The sequence below is a fragment of the Mytilus trossulus genome, chromosome 3 (genome assembly GCF_036588685.1).
Source record: "Mytilus trossulus isolate FHL-02 chromosome 3, PNRI_Mtr1.1.1.hap1, whole genome shotgun sequence".
Taxonomy (NCBI): domain Eukaryota; kingdom Metazoa; phylum Mollusca; class Bivalvia; order Mytilida; family Mytilidae; genus Mytilus; species Mytilus trossulus.
Genome location: NC_086375.1, coordinates 48,972,857 through 49,000,445, shown reverse-complemented (window position 1 = coordinate 49,000,445; position 27,589 = coordinate 48,972,857). Strand labels below are relative to the sequence as shown.

Here is a 27,589-nt window from a genome sequence, read left to right as displayed (position 1 = left end):
TAAGTTGTGAACGGTACGCATGCGTAGTTGGTAAATCTGTTCAATGGCTCTGTTACTTTTTCAGCGGTGTTTACCGCGACTTTCATCACGATTTTCGACCCAAAATGTCAAGTATATTACAACAGAGGTAAATGGTCACAACAACTGTATCTATATTATTTCGATAAAACCGTTTGCTAAACAGATCTCCCTCAAATCTTTACAAAAACACCAACTTTTTGTCAAGGTCGTTTCGTTAGCTGAACATTGGCATAATTTGCAACATTTTACAATGTTTACAGAGTACATAATGTTTACTTTAACTTGTCTAGTTCTAGAGGAAGGATATTCCTTCCATGATCAGTTTGCATCACAGGCACTTGTTTCTATCCATTGGAAGAACCACTATCAACGTATATTTACGCGTAAATATACGTTGATAGTGGTTCTTTCAATGGATAGAAACAAGTGCCTGTGGTTTGCATGCTATTTATAAACTGGTTAGAATTAAACATATATGTATATCGTTCTCAACATTTAAATGTATCTACTTCAGTACTAGTCCAAATAATTATGACGTCTGGCAAGGCTATTTTATTTTTTTTCTGGGACGCCTTCCTACGACGTCATAACGCCTATAGTCGCCGTCAGCTAAAATTCGTAGCGGTTATCGGTAAAAATAATCTAAACTATCAACCGCGTTCTCTCGAGATATAGTTTTTCTCATTCCATTCATAAATCGCAAAAAGAAAAACCACTACTGACCTACCTTTTAAGTGATCGCACTGTAATAATCCTGACCTTCACATTTTCCAGAATGTTTTCCATTGTAATTCCGCCATCTTCGTTTCTATGAGGATCATTTGTTTACATGTGAAATTCGTCATTTACGCAGTTTCCTGAAATGTTCTTTTCATTGATGTGATACGGTTTCCCGCGCTTTATGCAAATGTTATGAAATTGAACTCCAGGAGAACACTTCCGGAAAAAACAATGGCGGATTCCACCATTGAAAATAGTCTTGGAAAATGTGAAGGTCAGGATTATCACAGTGCAATCACTTAAAAGGTAGGTCAGTAGTGGTTTTTCTTTTTGCGATTTATGAATGGAATGTGAAAAACTATATCTCGAGTGAACGTGGTTGATAGTTTAGATTATTTTAATTGATAACCGCTACGAATTTCAGCTGACGGCGACTATAAGCCATTTTTTACGTCTAGAGTTTGAGAGCAAATTTTGGGGGGAACTTTGAAACCTAATTTTGACAAGAAATTTTTATTGCCGGTTAGAAATTTTTCCGTAGTTACAAAGTCCTACCTTTTTTTGTGCTTATTGATGTAAAATATTTCCAGAAATATCCAAAAGAAAGGATAAAACAAGCTACAGTTCCATTTGAAGTGGGGGAATATTTATTTTGTTTGGCCAAGATTTCCCACAATTACCAAGGGCATGTGACTTCCGGTGAATATAAAATTTAAAATCCGTTAAAATTTGACAGACCCGAATTTCCGGATAATGTAAATCGAACATTCCGTAAATTCGGAGCCATTAAAATCTACCAGATTTTAAATTTTATATTCGTTCGCCCTGAGTTCGTTCGCCCAGAAAATTCATTCGCCCTACTAAAATATATTGATATTCAGGGTATTGAAGTTGAAAAAACTTATTCAAATATTTCTATGGTATATATTCTTGAAATTTAAGGAATGGAAATATTTAAAAGTTTATGGCTTGTTTAGGATTGTCAAAATAATTCAGATCACTGATTATTGTGATACTTATTAATAAAAATCAAATGTAAAAATAAACAAAATGATGTACATGTACGAACTGTAAATCATGAAACGGTCTTTAGTCTTTAGTCTTTAGAAGTGTCAACTTGACACTATAATCTCTATGTAATTTGAATCACAATAAATAATTAATTACCCAAAAAAAATAAATTAAAATTGAAGAAATAATTAACCCTCATAAAACCCTAACTATCTATTTTGTGAACCTTCCAGTATCTTTAATAAAGACCCCTAACAAATGTTGAATATCTTCTATGTGATGTTTGTAATTATCATTTTCTGTTGTTGCTAATAATACCTCAGATTCAAGTGTTAGTTTTGCTGTTATGAAGTAGAGTGCTGAGCGGAGTTTTTCTCTAGCCTCCTCATAATTTTCACAATCCAGTAGGTAATGATCAACTGTTTCTACTTGTCCACAGCTGCACTTGTCGATGAGTGTTGGGCAAATTGTTGATTTGTAAGAGTTTAAATTGAAATATCCTGTTCTTAAACTAGTAGTTATTCTATATGTATTTCAGTTGACAGCTTGTCTTTTGGAAGTATTTTTTTTTTTCATTTTGTTGAAAGGCATAATATCTTCTTTCTTTATCTCTGGTGTCCCATCGGTTTTGCCATTTTACCATAACACTCCCTTTTTGTATATATCTTGTTTTGTAAATATTGGAATGCTTTGTATTTTTTCTGCCTCCTGTGCTGCTTTTTTAGCTAGTTGGTCTGCTAGTTCATTACCTTGTATGTCAGCGTGTATTTCCATTGGGGTCCATTCAATGGAAACAATGATTCCTTCAGATTTAAGTGCCAATATACCAATTTTAATATCATGAATAGTTTTGCCATAATTATCTGATTTCCAATTTAAAGTTAAAATTCCAATTGCTGATTGGCTGTCTGAGAAAATTTGGATGGATTCAGTGTTTTTTCTGTTGTTTGGAATTATAAGAAAATCTATTTCTAGCTTGATAGCTACTAATTCCCCTAAAAAAATAAATCCTCTATTGGAAACTGGCTGGGTTAACTCCACATGTTCTGTGCTGTTTGATATTAAAATAGCTGCCCCAGCACCACATGGACCTGGATTTCCTTTGCAGGAGCCATCAGTGAAAGCTAATGTTGTATTCTTTTTAAGTTGATGTATTTTTTCCAAAATAACATTTTTTCCCTGAAATGCTTGTTCCTCTGATCTAGACTTTGAACTTCCGAGATTTTTCCAATACTCTGGTGGTGATGTTGAGGCTGCTAACCCTCGGAATTCAAATTGAGACTCTTATACAGTCAGAATCAATCTCTGTTGACCTTTTCATGTCTTCAGCCTGTAATACCATTCTTCCAATTGGTGAGATTATTTTTTCAGGTTCTTTTATATTTTTCCAATCTTCAAAAATTTGTTTAACATGTTTGATAGGGATAGTGATTTTATATGATTTTATTTTTGCAATTTGTCTGATACCAGCTTCTTCTCTTTTGAGGTCCAGTGGTATTATTCCTGCTACTTCTTCTAAGGCTTCTATACTAGCTGTTGCTGGTTGGTTGAGACATACAAATGTAAGGCTAGTCCTTTTCTTTGAATAGCATTTAATTTATTTATATGGCTGTTGTTGTTGATTTGCCATACACTGCTAGCATATAACATTGTAGATAGAACTATACTTTGATATATTTGTATTAAAATTTTTGTAGATACCTTTGCTATTTCCTTGATGTTTCTGATTATCCCTAAGGATTTTTGTGCTTTTTGCTCAACAGTGTCTATGTGTTTGTTGAAATTGCATTTTCCATCTAAAGTAAGGTCCAAAATTTTGGGGTTTGGATTGTATTTTAATTCCTTTCCTTGTAACATTATCTTAATGTTTTCCTTTGTCATACCATTTCTGGGAAATACACAAAATTCTGTTTTTTCTATACTATGGTTTATTCTCCATTTTGTTGACAATTCATTGATAGAGTTAATATCATTTTGTAACTCTTTACTAGTTCATATTTGTCTTTGCCTGTTTTCCAGATTGCCCCATCATCAGCAAATTTACATTTGTTAGAGGAAATTTTGGCAAAAATATCAATAATAAAGATGTTGAAAAGTAAGGGGGATATTACTGAACCATGTGGAAGCCCAATTTGAGTTTTAAACCATTGTCCCTGATGCTTGTTTATATTACATCTTGCTTCTCTATCTTTTAAAAATTTTCTATCCACATCCAGATTTTACCTTTTATTCCATATCCATGTAGTTTTGTTAAAAGTCCTCCTCTCCAAATACTATCATAGGCTTTTTCTAGGTCAATCATTAATGCGATAGTACTTTCATCTTTATTAAATCCATTAAAGATGTTTTGAACAAATGTTAATAAAGCATTGTCGGTGGAGCGGAAATGTCGAAAACCTTCTTGTTCTTTATCTAATATAAATTTTGACTCTACATAACCTTCTAACCTTGATGTTACTATTCTCTCCATTAGTTTACCTAGTATGCTTGTTAAGATAATTGGACGATATGATGAGGGATTGTAGTAGTTTGGTTTACCATTTTTGGGGAAAGACGGCTTCAAGCCGTCAATCCCCTATGGGGTTGACCAGAGTGACACTCCCTCACATCATTCATTTTGTTTTTATACATGTTATAGTGTGGAAAACCCCCCAAGTTGTGACAACAAATCTTACCTAGATTGAAGAGAAGGAGGCCCAGAAATGAATAGTTTAACTTTAAACACTTTTTTTTACACATTTCCCTTCTGTTTCTCACGAAATTATGAAATTATCGTATCTTGAACTCTCCTTTACACTATTTACGTTTATTTTATAATCCGGAAAAATTAGTATGACGAGATATTCTAAATATATCCAACCTACATTGTATTTTACAGTGACGTCATTCTTGGAAGAAGCAGGGATATCCTTCACCAGTTCACTGGTTATTTAAATCATTCTTAGAGATCATGCACTAATTACAAATTTGTATTTGTTAAATCTAAACATAATATTGTTTACTGTAGATGATTTAAACATCAACATGCAATACTTTAATTTGAAGGACAACAACTTTCAAAATAAACAAAGATCGTGGGGTTACATGAGACAGGGGAAAGAAACGATTTCATGACTTTTTTCGGGTCTCACTTATTAGAGACAAAAAGCGTTAAGAAGCGTCAAGAAGACTATTTATCGACAAGAAAAAAAATATTCTTCTTGTCGCTTCTTGTCGCTAAAATTCTTCTTGTCGCTAATTAGTGAAACCACTTTTTTTCTGTAAAAATTCTGAGAATCTTCCTCCAAATCAGGAGCACCTCAATTGATGAGTAATTAACCACTAAAATAAAAGTTAATGTATTTAAACACTTCAAATGTGACATTTCATTGGATAAGTAGTCTTCTATTAAAACTAAATTTTTGTTTACCTACATAATCATTGTAATGGTAAAAAAAAATTAATAAAAATTTGATTTTGTAGTTTAAACATTTATTATTTACAAATATTTCAAAATTAAGATTTGGAAACAAGCTTCTCACAGTTTACATCACTCATATTGTTTTTTTTATTAGTACCTGTTACTCTGTGATGAGAGTTGTAACTGGGAACTTTAACAATGGAAATTTAAAACTGAATAGATTTTTCAGTCCACACTTTCCAAAGAAAAAACTTAATGTCACAAAAAATGGAAAATGGCCCTAGCCTGCAGTTCAGTGGTACACAATCAAGATTTAAAAAAATATTGAAGTTGTTGTGAAATGACAGAATTCAGTTGAGTTTTAGATAATTAGCTATCAACTTTAATCAAATGTTTAGATTTAGAAGATGCAGATCTCTTCCATTGGTCCAAATTGAATCCTAAACTAAGGAAATGAAATTACATAAACAACAATTGATTATTGATTTCAATATTGTCAACCTTTCTACATGTCTTAGCTGTTATCTTTTTCATTCTTCATATGAACACTATCAAAAGATACCCCCCCCCCCCCCCCTTTTTTCAAAAACATAATTAAATAGAAACAAGGGCCGTCTTTCCCCTCAGAGCTATTCAGCTCTTTGATTTTTTATGAACTTGACATTTGCTTGTTTCCATGATTTTGGTAAGGAACCTTCATCCCATGATTTGTTCATTATATATAATAAAGTGCTATACAGATTATCAGGTCCTGGACAAGTTTCATTTTTTAGTCTGTAAACTGCACCAGCCAGCTCATCTTGTTCTATGGCAAAGTTAATATCAATATCATTGTCATCCTCTAAATGTTGTTCTTTATCTTCTGAGATTGAATGATATTTGTCCATAATTTCTGTATAAAATTCTGCATCAGGCCATAATAAATAATAGGTTTGTTTGCCCAAACGCTACCTACCCAGAAAAAAGCTGCCTACTCAAATTAATTTATTGTCCTGATTTGAAGAAGTTATTTTTTAATCAAATAGGCATGAAGACTAATAAACATCTGATACTTCAATTTCTTTTTTTGAAAAAAAAAGAAAATGCCTACCTACCTACCCACTGTCTCAACCTTGGGTAGGGTGTTGGCAAACCAAAATATTTTTAAGTGTGGCCTCAAAGGAAATGGGATTTAAGTGTTTTCCCTTGAAGAAAGTTGTTTCTAGTTGTTGACATTTCTCTTCTTCTTTAAAAGTTACATTTCCATTTCCGTCAACAAAAGGAAGTACCATGTTATTATTTTGCTTCTTTGTCATTTTTCTAAATACACTCCATTTGTTCTTGACATTAGATGCTTTTGATAGCTTTTCTGCTAGGTTGTTTCCCCATTCCTCTTGGGGCAAATCCTTTACTTTGTTGAAATTAATTTCTGCTTGTTTAAGATTTTCAAAATTATTTGGAGTACTTTTAACTTTGAATTTACGTTGTGCTTGATTAAGGCTTTTTTTACTATCTTTTACGGTGTCATCCCACCAAACCGGGTGCCTATGAGCAAAGAACTTTTTTTCTCTCAATTTTTGGAATTGACACTTCCATGCATTCCATAATTTCCTTTTCAAATCTGTTATACAAATCTAGTACCTTTTCCTCTCTATTAAATATAAAATGTTGGAATCTTTCTTTTGTTGATTCTTTCCATTTTTTCCAATCTGCTTTTTTTAAGTTCCAGGTTTCCTCCATTTCTTCTATTTCAACATTTTCTTCACTTTGGATGTTTAAGTATACAGCAATATGGTCTGATTGTACAGTTTCATGAGTAAGAGTTATGCAGTCTGAGACAGAATTGTATATTTCTTGTGAGACAAGTACTATGTCAATTACACTTGAACTATTTCTTCTAGTATATTGTCCATCATTTGTACATTATTGAAATATTTTTAATGTTTTTAAATACAGTGTTCCAGCTAGGCCGTTTTCAGAGGGTGTGGCGCCCTGTTCCCTTTTTACAGTTTCCAGGGCGCCCTGCCTTTTTTTGACGATCGATTGCATATTAATTTGTTCGTATATAATTAATATGATACGCTAATTACTAAATTTTACCTGGGGAAAAGTTTGACTTTGTTTACAACCCCAAGCTAATCAACGGTTACAACTGGTGTCATAATCTGTTGTTATAGGTGATCCGTTTATCGGATGGGTCATTAGTGATCATCAACATTAATTCATTCAAATAGAATTGGTCAGTCGGCAATTATCTTTGAAGAAATATGCGTACAACAACTTGGGCACAATTTGCGATGTTTGCCGTAGTTTCATGGAGGAAACGTAATGACAGAAAGTTGAAAACCATAATAAACTTGTTGAAGACATTGTTTTACTTGTTTTCCATGAAAAAACAAAAAAATCAGACGTATTTGTCATTGACTGCCTTCATTTTTGATACGAAAATAACAAAATTGGCCGCCATATTGTGATCATATTTACGTGCTGTTTATAATCCTCAAAAGAAGGAGCACACCCGAATAAAGAAAGATAACTCAATCTGATTTTTTTCCTAGCATTGAGTAACCCATTTACATATTCTAAAATATGTCTACATACTTCTTGCTTAAGAATATATATGTTAGGTATTTATTTTGAGTTATGGGAAAAGTTAAAGAGGGTCTTAGTAGCAGTGTTGGTAGGGTGTCTTGGTCATTTTTTTCTGTATTCTTTATTTTTTATGCAATTTTTCACTGTTGCTATATATCCTAAAGTTGTGCAATTTAGTGATCACAGCTGTTTTGTGCTGTATTGCCATTAAGCACAGCAGGGGTAGAAAGGTGAAACTGGTAAAATGTGGCAGACCATAGAAACAGTATGAAACAGGTCACCTTTCAAAACATACTGCATATAAAGCTCAACCATGCCAAGCAATGATAAAAAAACTTGTGTGACAAGCTGCTTGACAAGTTTTTCAGCCTTATAAGTAGAAAGATAGAGTTCTATATTGGCTAATGATGTTGTTCTTGTATAACCTGTGATTCAACAAATAAACACAATGTTTGATTGACATCTTTTATTAAAATATGCCCTTTTCATATTATCATAACGCGCGTTAAATGCCCTTTTCAGGATTGACACCCTGCCCTTTTGAAATCCTAGCTGGAACACTGAAATAGTTTACCATGTGAGTTTTCCTTAGGATTATTCCATTCCAATCTTTTTGCGTTTAAGTCACCTAATAAAATTAGATTTTTCAATTTTTCTTTTTTAACACATTAGAAAGTTCCTCCATTAATTTAGGTTTTTCTGGTGGAACATATGGGACCCAAATATTAAAAGGTTTTATTTGATCTATCTTTTACCTCTATACACACCATTTCTATTGAATCAAGTTCATATTCTTCTAGTAACAAAATTTAATGTTGGTTTGATGAAGATGGCAGATCCTCCTCCAGTTTTGTCTTTTCTTGGTGAAGAATAAACTTTCCAGTCTTTGAAATGTATTGGCGAGTTTGGTTTTTCAAAAGTTTCAATATTGTATTTTTCTACTATGTCATGTAATCCAAATGCAGTTTTAAATGACTGAGCGTTTATAAAGAGAATCTTCATTTTGTACTTAGTCTGACTGATTAAATCTGTTATCGTTAACACATTGGAGAAATTTTGGACACTTTGATGATGAAGGTTTATGATTTCCTGAGCAAGTTAGTATTATACTCAGAGACTAGTCTCAGTTATACTGCATACAGCTATGATTGACTGAATACAATTATTTTGTTACTGTGCTTATCCAGTGACCTTTGGGGTATCACATTTGCAAAGACCAAAACAGTTTACCAAATTGCAAAAAAAAAAAAAAAAATTATCAACCGACCCTGTTTTTGACACAGGCTTCTGATAGATGAAATAATATTTTTTCTCTCTTGCTTCCTCTTGCATAGAAAGCCAGTAAAACATTTTATTAATGTCAAAAGGTATTCCAAATAGGTTAAAATCTAAGAAATTTGCACAGCAGGTGCTTCAAAAACATTGCAGATGGCACACTTTCGGTTTTTATACGACCGCAAATTTTGAAAAAATTTTCGTCGTATATTGCTATCACGTTGGCGTTGTCGTCGTCGTCGTCGTCGTCGTCCGAATACTTTTAGTTTTCGCACTCTAACTTTAGTAAAAGTTAATAGAAATCTATGAAATTTTAACACAAGGTTTATGACCACAAAAGGAAGGTTGGTATTGATTTTGGGAGTTTTGGTCCCAACATTTTAGGAATTAGGGGCCAAAAAGGGCCCAAATAAGCATTTTCTTGGTTTTCGCACTATAACTTTAGTTTAAGTTAATAGAAATCTATGAAATTTAAACAGAATGTTTATGACCACAAAAGGAAGGTTGGTATTGATTTTGGGAGTTTAGGTCCCAACAGTTTAGGAATTAGGGGCCAAAAAGGGACCCAAATAAGCATTTTTCTTGGTTTTCGCACCATAACTTTAGTATAAGTAAATAGAAATCTTTGAAATTTAAACACAATGTTTATGACCATAAAAGGAAGGTTGGTATTGATTTTGGGAGTTTTGGTCCTAACAGTTTAGGAAAAAGGGGCCCAAAGGGTCCAAAATAAAACTTTGTTTGATTTCATCAAGAATTGAATAATTGGGGTTCTTTGATATGTGGAATCTAACTGTGTATGTAGATTCTTAATTTTTGGTCCCATTTTCAAATTGGTCTACATTAAGGTCCAAAGGGTCCAAAATTAAACTTAGTTTGATTTTGACAAAAAATTAATCCGTTGGGTTCTTTGATATGCTGAATCAAAAAATGTATTTAGATTCTTGATTATTGGCCCAGTTTTCAAGTTGGTCCAAATCGGGGTCTAAAATTGAACATTGTTTGATTTCATTAAAAATTGAATAAATGGGGTTCTTTGATATGCCAAATCTAACTGTGTATGTAGATTCTTCATTTTTGGTCCTGTTTTCAAATTGGTCTGCATTAAAGTCCAAAGGGTCCAAAATTAAACTTAGTTTGATTTTAACAAAAATTGAAATCTTGGGGTTCTTTGATATGCTGAATCCAAACATGTACTTAGATTTTTTATTATGGGCCCAGTTTTCAAGTTGGTCCAAATCAGGATCTAAAATATTATATTAAGTATTGTGCAATAGCAAGTCTTTTCAATTGCACAGTATTGCACAATGGCAAGAAATATCTAATTGCACAATATTGTGAAATAGTAATATTTTTTTTTAATTAGAGTTATCTTTCTTTGTCCAGAATAGTAAGCAAGAAATATCTAATTGCCCAATATTGTGAAATAGCAATATTATTTTTTAATTGGAGTTATCTTTCTTTGTCCAGAATCAACTCAAATCTTTGTTATATACAATGTATATTCACTTTTTACTACCAACTGATAAATTAAAATAATATTTACCATTCAGTGATAACAAGCAGTTTTTTTACATCTTAATATTTTATGATGTATTTAAATGAGTAGTTATTGTTGCAAACTCCATTAGAAATTTAATTGAGATTAATTTGAAATAAGGGAAAGGGGGATGTGATGAAAAAAATTGGGTTAAATTTTCTCATTTGAAATGAAAAATTTTGACATAAATTTTTTTTTGAGAGGATTAATATTCAACAGCATAGTGAATTGCTCTAAGAGAAAACAAAAATTTTAAGTTCATTAGAACACATTCATTCTGTGTCAGAAACCTATGCTGTGTCAACTATTTAATCACAATCCAAATTTAGAGCTGAATCCAGCTTGAATGTTGTGACCATACTTGCCCCAACTGTTCAGGGTTCAACCTCTGCGGTCGTATAAAGCTACGCCCTGCGGAGCATCTGGTTGAAACTAATTACGGATCCGGACTTGAAAAAACATGATAATTTTCCGGATTTCATTTACGGTCACGATGTCAAAACAAAAAAAAAAGAAAAAAGAATTCCGACCTACCGACCCTATTTTTAAAATGATGTTACCGGAAACACATATCTTTTTTTTTTAGGCCTGATTGACATTACATTAAAAAAAAAGCAATTTTAAACTTTACTTTCATATAAATTTGATGTTTGAATGTAAACTGTTAAATTGGCAGTGCATCATTCAAAATGTGCACATCAGCGTGCTCATATCTGCCTTAAGACTCTATTTGTGCAAAATGACATTGTCAAAAATTTGAATTTCGTTTTGAAAATGAAAATCACATTTCTAACAGGATGTTGACTTGAAAATGGTAAAACCTGGACCATAAATGGATACGTAAATTCCGTGTACGGTTTACAAAGCATGACTGAGTGAAGAAGCTCCTTCCACGCTATTTCTTCAATAAAATACTTGAAATGAACTTTAGATACAGGTATCAGTGATAATTTTAGCATTTTTGAAGAAATTTAGGATGCATAATTAAATTTCTCACATGCGCACACATGTTCTAGTTCAAACAACGTAGTTCTGACAATTTTTAATTTAAAACCTTTTTAGCTCACCTGGCCCGAAGGGCCAAGTGAGCTTTTCTCACCACTTGTCGTCTGTCGTCGTCGTAAACTTTTTACATTTTGAACTTCTTCTTAGAGAACCACTGAATGGAATGAAACCAAAAATTGCATGAATGTTCGTTATGAGGAGCTGACCAAGATTTGTTACTTTGTTGCCGATCCATCATCCAAGATGGACGCCAGCGTGGGACTTTGTTTAACATAGGACCCTATGGGAAATGCATACAAATGACTTCTTTTAAGGAACCACAGAATGGAATGAAACCAAACATGGCATGAATGCTCCTCATGAGGTGCTGATCAAGTGTTGTTACTTCGTAGCTGATCCAACATCCAAGATGGCTGCCAGCGGGGGACTTGGTTCAACATAGGACCCTATGGGAAATGCATACAAATGACTTCTCTAAGAGAACCACTGAATGGAATGAAACCAAACATGGCATGAATGTTCGTTATGAGGAGCTGACCAAGTTTTGTTACTTTGTTGCCGATCCATCATCCAAGATGGCCACCAGCGGGGGACTTAGTTTAACATAGGACCCTTTTGGAAATATATACAAATGTCCTTTAGAGAACCACTGAATGGAATGAAACCAAACATGGCATGAATGTTCTTAGGCAGCAACCATTTGATTTTCTGGGGGGGGGGGCTATGTTTTTTTTTCTGTGCAAACTTTTTTTTTTCGCCTTTGGCGAAGAACAATTTATTTTTTTAGCAACAAACCGAAAACAATTTTTTTCTTTCAATTTTAGCATTACATATAGTGGCAGCTGAGGGTGAAACAAACAAATTTTTTTTCTCAGGGTCCAAAACAAATTATTTTTTTCACCAAAACATGGAAACAAACCATCAGGTGAGCGATACAGGCTCTTGAGAGCCTCTAGTTTAATTTTTCATCAAATCATGTTGATAAACTAATTTCTTATAATTTTAATCTTTTGCCTGAAGTTTTGGACTAAATCAATTAAAAACAAACCGCTGAAATGTAAGAAAATAATTGTGAATAGACCGATCAATTTATACGATGTCCGGTACGGGAAATAGTTCACCTGTCACCTAAACAGGTAGATTTCAGCTGTTCAACTACTAATTAGCCTTGATTAAAATTAAAAAGTATTGAAGTAGGGGTTGTTTTGATAGTACAAAATGTAATTAATCATCATGTCACTCTTATATAGATATAGGAAGATGTGATGTGAGTGCCAATGAGACAACCATAATTATGACCGGAAATGTGTTGATGTTAAAAGGCAAAAGGTTGGGTCAAAAAGATCGTGAATTATGTTAAAATGACAGAAAAAACCTTGAAAACTAAAAAGTATATGACCGTTTCATGCTCTGCCCGGCCGGACTTTTATCGGACATTACACAAATGTCCGGAATATATGACAGTTTTGGAAGCCCTGATAGGAACAAATATTGATAGGTTCAAGAATTAAAACCTAAGCCAGCTGAGGTGTAATTTAGCCCTTATTCTTTGTTTTCTTTGGTGCAAACAAACAAAAAACTCACGTTCGCACCCACTCATGTTCGCCCCCTTTCACTTTCAAACCCTACATGCCCAACATGTTTGCACCCTATATGTTGGCGCCAAATTTTATTGGTTTTGTGTTTAATAACTTTGTAATCAAGTTTCGGCAAGTGTATTCCTATAAGTATATATATTTGTTGTCATTGTCTCATTATAAAGTGAGACAGAATTATTTTTTGTGTTGAATAAATCTTTTAATAATAAGTTTTACTGTTTAAGTGAATGGATCTCTATAAATTTTTATGCCCCACCTACAATAGTAGAGGAGCATTATGTTTTCTGGTCTGTCCGTTCGTTCTTCCGTCTGTTACACTTGAGGTTAAAGTTTTTGGTCAAGGTAGTTTTTAATGAAGTTTGAAGTCCAATCAACTTGAAACTTAGTATGCATGTTCCCTTTGATAAGATCATTCTAATTTTAATGCCAAATTATATAGAGAATTTATTCCAATTTCACGGTCCAGTAAACATAGAAAATGATAGTGCGAGTGGGGCATCTGTGTACTGTGGACACATTCTTGTTTTAAGATGGTTCAATACCTTAAAAGGAAGGATTGGATGATTTGGGGGATGATAGTCCCAACCGTTTAAAACGGCCATATATGCATTTTTTTAGTTCCAGGATAAGTTGTTTACAAAAGGTATTTCAATTGCTCTGAAATTGTTCCATAATGTTAAATATCACAAAGGAAAGACTGGGATTGATTTTGGTGGTAATGACCCCTAACGTGCAGGAGTTAGGGGCGAAAAAGGCCCAAAACACATTTTCATACATGTATGACCACAAACATTTTTGGATTACCTCCATTGCACTGCTTTAAAATTTTAAAATGGGTAATTATGGTTGTAAACTCCATTGACAATTTGAATTGAGATTTTGACCATATCTTGAGGGAAAGATTGCTCAAAATAAAAAGGTGGGGGTCAATTCACATCAGCATGTTGTTTTGCACAATAGCAAAACATTGAATATAAATTCAAATCAAATAACCAATTCTAAGTTCTTTGAATATACAGTTATTCTGTGTCAGAAACCTTTTATGTGTTAAGTTCAGACCTGTATCAAATGCGAATATCCAATATTGTGTCCATTTTTGCCCAACTGTTCAGGGTTGGACCTCTGCGGTTGTATCCAGCTGCCCTCGGCAAAGCAATTTATTCTAGTTTCTTGTCAATAACTTGAGTTTTAGTGTATGGATCTCTTTTAAATAAGACTACAAGGTTCCATACTAGAAAGGGAAGACTGGGGTTGAGTTTGGGGATAATCGCTGCCCAGGGCTGGAACTTGTATTAAGTGCAAAAATATTGTGTCCATTTTTGCCCAACTGTTAAGGGTTCGATCTTTGTCGTCGTATCAGGCTGCGCTTAGCAAAGCATTTTATTATATCTGTAAAAATGGAAGTCATTGTATGGGAGTCAGGCTGCTTATTTGGCACTTGGAAATGAGCATCATTCAATGGACTTAAAACTATTGCCTCGTCAGTTGTTAGATGGAATTTTCAAAAGTTAAAAAATCATTTAAATAAATGATAAAATCTGAATTAAATATTTCGGTGAAGGGCAGAATTATAATTTTGTTGAAGACTATAAACCCTAGATATCACACAGAATAAATAGGTATTCTTTTTTCTATGAATCTTTTTAAATGCACAGTTTGTTTTAGACATTGTCCACATATTTCATTATTCCGAATATTTGGAGTTTGTAGCACTACCAAGTTTTGACAGTATAAAGGCTCCTTCTTATGATGACATTACAATTATTGTAAATGGAATTTTCTCATTAAGTACACATGAAGATGTTTCATGATGTGCAGTTACTAGATTTAGGTTCTGTTTGTACTGAATGAATTGTGTAACAGACTTTTAAAGGTTGTAAATTTCTTATTTTTCATGAGTATCTACATTAGCGCTAACATATTGAAGAGAAAAGCATTTTCTTGTAATTTCTATATTCTTTTATTGAGAAGAACTCTTGGCAACTTCTATGACATTTATGACAAAACATTAAGAGTACTTTGAATGGATTTTCATGCCAATCTGAAGACAGTTTTGATTTTAATCATAGCTAAGTGTCTGTAGAAAAATGGATTTTTGACGGGAGAAATTACACTTATACATGATTAGCTGCTATTTGTCATCTGTTTAGCAAAATAATTCACTTTATTTCCTATAGTAAATATTAAATCTTAAGAGTTGTTTGGTATTGATTATTCATTACACAACAAGCGAGAAGGAAATCATCCCTAAGCGAACATTAAAGGTTTTTCAGATAAGGAAAAGTTAATGATTAGAGCATCCTGTTTTACTTAAGATTGTGGCTAATACTTTAATGTAAAACCAAAAAAACTGTTAACAATTGAATTTTGATGTCTCTAATTACTGTTGCTGTTGTGTTTGATGAGAAATGATGCATGTTACAAGTGATAGAAGTTTGTCTGTTTAATTTGTCTTTTGATTGGGATTTGTTTATACAATGTGCATTAAGTGACTGAACACAAAAACTTTTTTCTGCCTCATTAATGCTAATATTGCATGTCTTCTTTCTTCTTTCAGACAAGCCAGAGTTTAAGAGTAAAGAGTCATATCTGCTGTAAGTCTAAGAATTGATGTCATTACAACATGAAAGGTTAAAGAAAAACATCTCATCTTCCTCATAATTATGTACATTTCAATGGAGTTCATGCCAGCGATAAATGTTAATGGCTTTCTTTTTATTTTGGTCCATTTCCTATTGACTACCTTCTAGAATACCACCCTATTTCGTGACTCATTAACTTGGAAAGGTTTTACAGTGATTAATTACTATTTTCAGTCAAAAGACACTAAAATTACATAAGGGCATAATTAACTAGCATCCGTTCCCACACTTAATATTTTGTACTAGAGAAAATACACGAGAAGGGAAGATAAGATACTGCAACCTTTCAGTTGAGGTTACAAACTTAGAATAAGAAGGAGGTAAAATACAAATAAAAATTATATTTATTTTTCTGCGAAAATCATCAAGGACAATTTTCGGCCGACCCTTGAAAATGATACCTTGGGAAAAATGAAAAGAAATAAATATAAAACAGAAAAACTGGTCAACTAGAATTTTAAACTGTTGGGATATAACTAAATAATAGAAAAATTTGCATGACAGTATCAGATGCTTGTGGAAAATACTGACAGATTGTATTTGGCAAAAATGTTTTTGTATAGATAGCACCATATACATAATTAGAGGTTGAAAGTGTTTCATCATTTGAGAATCCTGCCATACATTCATATACAAAATGCTAAGTTATTTCCAATGTTTTGAAATATATATTTACAAAAATTTCTGCAGTTTCCTGCAACAGTAATGAAATATACATATATTTATGATTTACATTTTTAAGAAAATCTTTAAGAAGATGAATAATAATTTCTGCACAAAAAAATATATGGCCATATACATGATATATGTAAAGGAAAATATGATTTTTCTTATATTTGTATACAAGTAACAACATGTTAAAAAAAAAAATTGTAGTAACTAAAAATTGCTGTATATATTTACATATTGATCAGTAAAAATTTCATCAAATCAGATTAAAGATAAGTTTTTGGACAATGTTTAAAGAAATGAATTTTATTTGAAAAGATAAAATGGGAATTTCTAAGTGTTGAACCACTTGACCTCTGAATGATTGTTACTTCAAGTTATCAATGTGATCGCTGATCAGTGACAAAATATGTTTTAAACATTTTAATAACTGAAGAATAGGGAAGGCCATTTTAAATTGTTAAAATTAAAATTCTAACAATAGTTTACCGGTACATTTAAAAAAAATAATCTTATTATGTAGGTTATTTTACCTTTAAATATTTTGTTGTCAAACATCTTGTTCTTCAAATTTTTGAAAGGAGAAAAAAAGCAACCAGACAGGGTTTACATTGTTTCAAAGCTTTATAGCTGTTAAATGGTACAGATATATGTATTTTGATTAATAAGAGAAAAAATATTTCTTATTTTAGGTTTATCACAATGTAACAAGAATACAGATATATTAAATTTTGACAAGTGAGTAATCTGTATTATATACCTAGGTCTTCTTCTTTTTCTGAAAGTTATAGATCTCTAGCTATAGTTTTCATTTCACATTGACTATTCCATGAGAACACTGTTTTACACTATTACAAAATCAATTGAATAATTCTTATGTCGAATTCAGCCTGTATGAATAGACAACTTTCAAGTTTGATGCATTTCCGTCAAAAACTTTGGTTTTAGTGAACGTCACTCGTGCAATTGAGTTGAGTGAATGGTTGAAAAACTATAAAGTTATATTGCACGAATAATTCGGCAAATCAAACTCTCATAATTGACAATCTGCACTGCTGTCATTCTGGAATTGTGATTAGTTACTTACAGAACAAATATTATTTCTAGTTTATCCTGCACAATGACGAGCACTTAGATGCTTGATGAACGTTTATAGTGCAGGGATGCAGACGAGCCCCTCTGTCTGGTAAATGACTTCACATAGGCTCGTATATTTGACGAGTTTTCTCCGGTGATGAATGAACTCGAAAGTGGTCTATTAACATTGATAAGACAGCAACACAACAACACAACAAAACTGGAAAGACCTACAGAGAAGCCATAACTCAGCAACTCTCTTATGATAAATAATTGAAGTTTGGTAAAATATGTTTCATATTTTACTATAAATATGAATTTCATGTATTAAATGATTTATTTACAGAATATCAAAGTCATGTTGCAACCACAGTCAGTTTATTTTTACAAGGAAATTCCATGTGTCTAATAATTATTGTAAGTATAACAAAATTAATGCACTACCTTAAAAGTAATAACCAATGTGTAGTGCCTTTCTTTTAAATGTAATATATTTGAATAGAAAACTCATCCTAGATTGGAGCTAGGATAGTTTAAGAATGTCTGATTAAAAACTGTGGAACCCAAGGGAGGCTCTCACAATTTGAATCAATTGATAGAATTCTAGATAGTTAACATTTAAAAGAAACACAATGAGTACCCGTAATTTCTTTATTATTTTATGGCATGCTTCAATATCTTTATTTTGTATTACCTGGATAGAACTGTCATAATAAGATTTGAATCTCTTTCAGATAATGAAGTTGTGGTAGTAAATACACCTAGCTTTGCTGACTCTATATCTGATGGAGATGTTAAACTTGAAAAAGGTAGAAAACTCATTTAAGGATTTCATGGTTTACTACAGCCAAAGATTTGATTGTCAGAATTCTGAATAATGGTGACATTGTATTATAGGGTTTAGCTCAATTGAACTCGTTGAAATTTATCATTATATAATGAAGTTTTATAAATAACAGATTTTTGCCAGTGACAAAATATTGTTATTATACAATCATGACCATTAGCTTTTTCAATTTGTGTCCTTGTAGATTTTATTCCAGGCAACACATGTTACCTCAATCCAATTTGATAAAATAATACAGGCTAGCAAAGTATAGAAATATATGCTTTTTACCCCCAAAAATTCTGATTGACTCATTTGACAAGTTCTCTTGGTCTTAAGGATTTTTTTATCTTATTAGAAGAACACATTTAATAAATTTGAATTCTCTTGAAAAATGAAAAGCACATATTCCAGCTGTTATATTGATTTGAGAGAGTTGTTTATTGGTATACTAACTTTATTTTATCTTGTTTTAGCGGTTGGTGACTTTGTAAAAGAAGATGATGTTGTATGTGAAATAGAAACAGATAAGGTATTCATTTGTAAAATATATATATCAGGTTTAAAGTTGTTCATTAAAATGGTTCTGTAAAAGAATTTAGGGAAATGAAAAATGCTGTTCAATATAATATTATACTTATCTTACTTTTTAATGAAACCGTTTACTCATAAAATAGCTCTAATATACACTGAATTGAATCTTTGCCAAATGTGTTTTTCAACCACCATTTATTCTTTTCTTTTTTTACCCTTTTCCACAAAGAAATTTTAACATGATCCTTATATTTTCAACATATGCCAGAGCATAGTTAGACTTGTTTGATCTCTACCACTCCGCAGCTATAGAACGATGAGGAGTAGCATTATCAACCTAAAATCTTCATTTCATGACAAATGGCAACAAATTTTCCTTCATAACTTAATATATTTTTGTGAATTTATACATACTAGAACTGGTACAAATGTTCATCATAGGGGATCATCACCAAAACATGAGACAAAAGTCCTACTATTAAAAAAAGAGACAGGGTCAGAGTGTTCACAAACACATTAGGGCAGCAATTTTAATTGTCTCTTTATATTTTTATATTGCAAAATATAAACTGCAAAAGTCAATAGTTATTATTAATACTCAGTAATACCAAAGGTCATTTTAATTCAAATTTGAAGCCCAGTAGTCAGCTGATATTGTTATATTTATAAATTAGCTGTTTACAAAATTTTGAAATACTAAGGCTTTTCTACCTCAGGCATAGATTACCTTAGCTGTATTTGGCAACACTTTTAGGAAATTTGGATCTCAATGCTCTTCAACTTCGTACTGTATTTGGCTTTTTCAAACTTTTTTGGATTCGAGCGTCACTGATGAGTCTTTAATAGACGAAAAGCGCATCTGGTGTATATATAAAATTTAGTCCTGGTATCTATGATGAGTTTTTTAAACTGATTATGAATTCATTTTCTTTTTATATTTTTTCTATTTATAATTTTCAGACATCAGTACCAGTTCCCTCCCCTAAAAGTGGAATAGTAGAAGAATATCTAGTTGAAGATGGACAAACTGTTACAGCAGGGACACCTCTTTTTAAATTAAAAATAACAGGTAAAAATTACCATGATAACACATAAAAACTACATTTTGCTGAAAGCAAAAATAAAAGAAGAGAACTTCAAAGAGACTATTGTTATGCTGACATAAAAATAACAGATAAGGAATACCCAAATTGCAGATCAGATTTATAATCATTTTGTCTGGCGTATATACTTAATTTAGTCCTGGTATCTGTGATGAGTTTATTTGTCATTAAAAATGATATAAAAATTGTGAAAATTACCACAAAAAGAAACATTTGAAAAAAAAATTATGGTGACAAAATTTAATTTAATTTAATTTAAGTGATTTTTTACAAAATATATGATTGATATGAATATATATTTATATCTGTTGACCATTCTTTCCGTATGAAACAAAGTTTTACTCATTCTTTTAATCTGTCAACAAAGAGGGATACTTATCTACTATGCTGTCAGAGCACAAGATGAAAGGTTAGAAAATCCAGCCTGACCACCCTCCAAAAAATGGATGAAACTACCATACCAAACCCTTCCATTAGTAACCAATTAGAATGATGCTGTAAAAAAAATTTAAATGATAATGTATGAATATATTCATTTATACTCTAACATATGATAGATATGAATATTTCTTTCTTTTAATCTTTGCAAAAAGGATTCTTATATTGTTTAAATTTTGCGACAATAAATTAGTAATTAGTGAATGTACAGTATGTATATAGAGAATATCATATGGCGTTTTCAATATCGCATCCGTATCAACCCGAGACACCAATATAATCCCAAGAGCGCTGCTTATATTGGTGACTGCAATTGACGACTTGACGTCATACAGATTAAAGGTGTGATAAAGCTTTTGCAACCGTGCTGATATCGATATCATCATGAGTGGCTGATACAGCAGGTTTGCCAATGATTGTATTAAACATACAATTTATCTGTATTTACTGCTAAGTATGTATATGTGTTTATTTCAGATGCTCCTGCCGATTCAGCACCAAAATCAGCTCCTGCTGCAGAAGCACCAACACCTACACAACAGCCACCAAAAGCAGAGGTAGCACCAGCATCATCAACAAGTGGTCCTATACCAACTACACCTCCACCTGCCCAACCCCTCCCTAAAGATCCAATCAGTACTAAACCCCTAGACTCAATTAAACCAAAGTCTGCACCTGCATCACAGAATGTTCCACTTTCAGGATCTAGATCAGAAACAAAAGTAAGCATTTAAAATAACAATAATCAATAAAAAATATGGAGGTGGAATTTTATTGAATCTTTTTAAATGATACCAAGACTTTAGCACAGAAAAAACAAACTTCAAAACATACAATTCTTCAGGGTGCTTATCAGAAAAAGGGCAATTTTATGCATAATGTCATTGAAAAAGGGCAATTATTCAAACTTCATAATTAATTAGCATATAAATCGGGCACTATGGTAAAATAAAAAAAAGTTTCAGTTAAAATGGAGAATTAAATTCATTACTTGTGGCACAATATTTAATATTTGACTTGGAAAATCTCCTATCATACTGCACACACACTCTTACACAGCTGAATTTTAGAATTAAGGGGACTTTTGCTTCTGTTGTATATGATACTGTTTCCTCAGCAAATTTAGAAGGTAGAGGTATTCTTCTTTTGAAAGCTTTAAATTATCACTTCAATGCACTTGGTAGATCAATTTATATATAATAAAGGATGTGAACTCATTTTATTTTTCTGAGTTATGGAGTTTTATTTATTAAATAAGGGGGATTTTTTCCAGTTTTCAGACAATAACTCAAAATTGCTTTTAGCAGTTTTCATGAAACCTTTGGTAGGTTGATATCTATTAAAAAAACCTCCCTGTAGTTTTTAAGAATTTTTTATATGACATTAAGGAGTTACGGAACATCAGTCTTTGTAAAAGCAAAGGGTGTATCATGTGTTCATGGAACAGCTAATAAATAGGGCTTGGAAAAACAAAACTATGTACAGGAAAGTGGCTTCTTCACACTATTTGCCCCTTAGAATGAACCGGTTACCCTGTACTTTAAATGAAATAATGTATGCTTTTACTAGAGATTTCAAGACATTTAAAAAGACAGTTTAAATTAAAACAATAAATGATTTGTTTTCAGGTTAATATGTCTAGAATACGATTGAGAACTGCTCAAAGGCTAAAACAAGCACAGAATGAATGTGCTATGTTAACAACATTTAATGAAATAGATATGAGGTATGTTAAACTTCTATCTGTAACAATATGATATATAAACTTAGAAATAAAGGTTTCTTTAGATTCAAGTATTAGTGCTATTCAAGATCAGTTCAGTCAATCTAACTAAGAACAATCAGAACTAAGATTAAGGGATAGGTGTCAGGCCTTACTATAGCAGTCGGGGTTAATTAGAGGTATAGTACAGGGCTGTATTTTATTGATTTTATTTTGTTTTGTGTGATAAAGAAAATTCTTGGGGAGCTGTTTTGTTGGTTTCTTTTCCTTTTCCCTGATGGTTGATTAATTAATTTATATGGGAATGGTTAAAAACTTTCTGTTACAGTGTACATTGTATATTTAAAAAGTTTGTCACTCAAGCTCAGTGTAGACTAAGAAAGTAAAAACAATGGTGGTCACTTTTATCAAACCAGCTTGTTTCCTTCAATTGTCATACTTACACCTTCGATGTTTTTTGTAGCATATCAAAAGTAAGTTATAAAATTGAGAATTACCTTCATGTATTTGGCTATTGACAATCATCTCTTACTTGGATATGACCAAATACAACTTTAGGGGTCAAAATAAAACAGACACTAGAAAATGTAAAAAACATAACAACTATTAAATGTGTTTAAATGATTTTTATTTGCGTATAACGTTACAAATCATACACAAGAAGGTACAAGCATACATTTTAAACATAACAACAATCAATTAGCTTTGCAACGGAAATATTTTCTTCCTGACCACCTGGCTGAGTTTTGTTCCTGAAAAAAATGTTTGTATGCACAATACAGACCCCTACACAGAAATCTATCCAAGGGTAAAAAATATGTGTACTACACTTAAAAACGCTATAAACAGTCGAGGTAAATGACTGAGAATTTTGTTGTTTCTTACAAAACACACTTGAATTAACAATACAAATAGTGAAAAAAACAGTACCTTTTAATATCTAGTGAGAACAACAAAAAAATATTATTTTCTTGACTAGAATTGCACAGAATATACTACATACAATAATAAGTTACTGCATGACATTAAAAATAACAAATCTATTAATTTTCTTGTATTGAGGAAAGTTTACATTTTTTTGGGAGAGTTGATTTCATGGTTTTTGACAAAGTTCCTATACAATATTTGTATTTCAATGAGCATTTAAATATTTGGTTCTACTGTACCCAAGATATCCACAAGAATTGATAACCAAAACAAAAATATTTCACAATATATTATAAAAAAAAAGTATGATAGTTTTGATCAGAAACAATTAGTTAAAATTGTCAAATTGTATTTTTCAGTAATGTAATAGACCTGAGAAAGCAGTATAAAGATGCCTTTCTAAAGAAATTTGGACTTAAACTAGGATTCATGTCAGCTTTTGTGAAAGCCTCAGCTTATGCTCTGACTGATCAACCCGTTGTTAATGCTGTGATAGACAATAAAGAAATTTCATATAGAGACTACATTGACATTTCTGTAGCAGTATCAACGCCAAAGGTACTCCGGAAAACTGTGGATTACGGTTGATTTATTTCTTGTGTAACTTCTTTCAACGAAGTTTAAATAACATCGGCAAAGAAGATGGTCATGAACATAAACTTAGTTGACCATGATTAATGATCTGGTTTCTTTTTAAGAACTATATCAGTAGATACTTTATAATCACATGGTTTGTATATCAAGGTGATAAATACTAGGTCAGTATTCAGAACTTTTCCCTTTCCTATATAATATTAGGGAACTCAATTTTTGTACAAAATATTTGTATAATCTTTTGAATTTTGATAACTTTTGTTGCTAAATTCAGAAAACTAAACCAAGCATGTGAATATTTCGTTGTGTGACTAAGGATTGAGGGAAGTTATACTATTAGAATCAACTTAAATGACGTGATTAATAAACAAAGACTATTTGTTAAACAAACTAAGAGTAAGAGTATTATAGGAAAATTGGTTAGATGAACCCGCAGTAACCCACAAGTTTAAAGGCATGATAAATTATGCTATCCTATTTTGTACTAAATCTTTCTTAAATTCCTTATCATTCTGTATACTTTTTCTATTCTTATCATTTAAAACATCATGTCATGACTTATTTAGTTTGATTGAGATTTAGGATTTATTAGTATGCAGTTATTTAATTAACACTTCAAAACCTTTTGTATTCCATTATCAATATTATAAAATGTTACCTATAGGGACATCTAAAAGATTTAACCTAAATAAGAGTTTATTTTTACACTTTCTGCAGGAACAATAAAAATGCCCATCAAAATCCAGGGAAGGTACCGTAGTTTTAGTCTTTTAAAGGTTTTATTATTGTGCATAGGTATGAATGTACTCAGAGTAGATTATGTGGTGTAATTTTGTTTTTGTTTGTGTAAAATAGTTCAGATGAACCATAACAGAGTACTATTGTTAGTCTCATATAGGATAGAGGAAATTTAGTCACTTTAGCCTAACTAGTAGAAACTTCACATTACATTGAATATTGCTGTCAAAAACTTCCAATTCATTTTTGCAACAATGCAATTCAATAACAAGAAATGTTTGCTATACCATGTTTTGCTGGAGAGAAGGATAAATCACTTCTGGGGCCCTGCTTAATAATTCTATAATTGAAGTGAATGATCTTATGTTTGTCAGTTAACAGCAATATCTGTTGTACTTGGTTACACAATGATTTATAAGTTGGCCATCTAAATCATGAGAAATATAGAAACCTGATTTATATTTGTATTTTTTATGCACATATTTGTAACATATTCACATATATTTTTCAGGGTTTGGTGGTGCCTGTTATACGAAGTGTAGAAAAAATGAATTATGCAGATATAGAAAAAGAAATAGCATCATTAGGTGAAAAGGTAAAAAGGACTATTTGCATTAAAGGTGTTTTTTTTTTTTATCAAAATATGGCACAAAGATATCCCAGTAGTCAGTAGACAAGATAATATTACAATGCCATTACCGGTATGTTAAGTTATGGTAAGAAAACATTCTTTATCATAAGGTAGGCAGGCAACAAAGAAAGAACAATCAAAGTAGCAAATATTGAACTTCAAAAGAATGTGGATTAGTTTTTTGTTCATTTTAGGTTAATTTTTTTTTTTTTTTTTTGTATGTGTCTTCGGGAATAATGTTGTATTATATTTATATCAAAGAAGTTACAGATAGGTTCAAATTTTGTTCTGGTTGAGGTATTATTGTGGATGTTGATTAAGTTTGAGTGAGTGTTTTATTTTTAGGGTTGAGCAATTTATGGTGACAATTTTAGCTCCAGGATATTGAAAATTACTTAAAAATATGAGTACAATGTATCAACAGAAACTAAAATGTTAAAATTTTAACCAAAGTTGACATGAATGATTCTTTGTTTGTGCAGATTTAAGTTTGAGAATTATATTCCCATCTAACTTCAGCTGCAAGAAATTTATCAAAGGGAAGTAATTCCAGTTCCTTTATTTTTCAGGCAAGGACAGGAAGTTTAGCAATAGAAGATATGGAAGGTGGAACATTTACAATTAGTAATGGCGGTGTATTTGGTTCTCTGTTTGGAACACCTATAATTAATCCACCACAATCAGCTATTTTAGGAATGCATGCTATAAATGATAAACCTGTCGCAATTAATGGAAAGGTAATATGCTACATTTGAGGGTGTTAAATTTTGCGATTTTCATTGAATAAAGTATTTAAAATATTTTGGCGGATTCAATGTTTTTTCAATCCCTTTGCATGTGCACTTTCATATTTGCACAATTTATTTTGCGAAAATTTACACCCCAGGAAAAATAACCTGCTATACAGTAATATATGAAACCAATCGATAGGTCAGTAATGAGTGTACATTGATACATTTATTTCAATCTTGAAATACACAAAGGAAAATTAACAAGTAATGTGATCTTAAATTTAATTTTTACAGGTTGAAATTCGACCGATTATGGTTGTAGCCTTGACTTATGATCATCGACTTATTGATGGCAGAGAAGCTGTTACTTTCCTAAAGAAAATCAAATCAGCAGTTGAAGATCCCAGAGTGATATTGTTAGACATATAGTATAAACATTAAATTATATAATTTTATTTATTAAATGATTAAGGTATTAGCTCCTTGATGTGGTGCATTATATAATAATAATTTAAAAACTAAATCTTCTTTGATGAAAAACAGATCTGAAAATATTGGACATGTTTATTATTAGAACAACAGGTATATATCAGACATCAGGAAAACATTTATGCATTTGTAGTTCTTTTATTATTAATAAGCAAATTGGCATTGTCACTTATCCTATCAACAAGACTTCATAGTTATTATGTAAAATGGATATTTTTCTGTTCTACTGTCTGATTGAGTTTTTTATAAAAATAGTAATAAAGATATATGCTTTGTTGTACATTTATTTAAATCTGTCTTTTATATCCTAACTTTCTTAATTAGACAATTTCATTCTTAACCAATACAAGAAGTGATATATATAGTCCCTTGTAGACTTTTGTCTAGCAAGTTCCCTATTGATGAAGAGGAAGAGGACTTTAGGTTTGCATCCTGTCCGTCTGTCCATCTATCTGTCAGTCCAGCACATCTGTTTTCAACACTTTCTTCATGCTTGAAGATATCTATTTGATGATTGCTATTTTGTTGAACCATGACGAGTTACAAATCAAGTTCAAATTTTGTTCTGGTCTGATGATTTTGTGCAAAGTTATGGTCCTTGGACTTAAAAAAATCACTAAAATAATCAATTTTCCTCACTCTTTTGGTTATGCTTGAAGATATTGATTTGATAATTGGTATATTGAATTATCATGGCAGGTTAAAGTTCAAGTTTGAATTATGTTCCAGTATGATGATTTTGTACAGAGTTATGGTCTTTAGACTTAAGAAATTCATACAAATAATTAGTTTTTCTCACTTTTTTTCGTCATGGTTGAAGATATTGCCTTCTTATTTGTTATGTAGATCACACCATCACAAGTTACAATTTTTTCCGACACAATAAATATTTAACTGTAGGGTACTCATAGAATGCTTGTTTCAGATTCAGTAAGGCAGAGTAATGACATTTGTGTTGTATTATATTTCAATGGAATAGTGCATATAGAAGAACTAATTTTAAATTTCTATGTAAAAGCAAAGTCATAATAAAGATTGTTATGAAATTTTATAAAAATGGGTATGACCCTAAAAATTAAATATTGATTTGTGATAGAAAGATTTTCAACAATTGTAACTTACTAGTCATTTAACCTCCTTAAAATGCACCATTTATTTTGATTGCAATAGCATTATAGTGGTAATTTATAAGGTCTCATTTTGTCCACTTGGAAACCTATGATCACCTGTGGTATGTTGGTCTGTCAAAGGAACATTTTAGCCAAATTGACCTGGTGAGCGGTAGTATTAATTTGGCATCTGTTGTTTATATATTATCATCTATTT

The 27,589-nt window shown here is 31.6% G+C and overlaps 1 protein-coding gene across 1 annotated transcript; it reads left to right on the top strand.

Moving 5' to 3' along the window:
* LOC134711720 (dihydrolipoyllysine-residue succinyltransferase component of 2-oxoglutarate dehydrogenase complex, mitochondrial-like) lies at window positions 1-26,543 on the top strand. Its single transcript, XM_063572536.1, has 13 exons — window positions 1-127; window positions 15,699-15,735; window positions 17,145-17,190; window positions 17,876-17,946; window positions 18,264-18,338; window positions 18,832-18,887; window positions 19,850-19,958; window positions 20,908-21,152; window positions 22,059-22,156; window positions 23,440-23,638; window positions 24,924-25,007; window positions 25,613-25,780; window positions 26,069-26,543. Exons 1-13 carry the CDS (start codon window positions 44-46, stop codon window positions 26,201-26,203), a joined length of 1,407 nt encoding a protein of 468 aa, XP_063428606.1. The 5' UTR covers window positions 1-43; the 3' UTR covers window positions 26,204-26,543.
* Window positions 26,544-27,589: the final 1,046 nt, after the last annotated feature.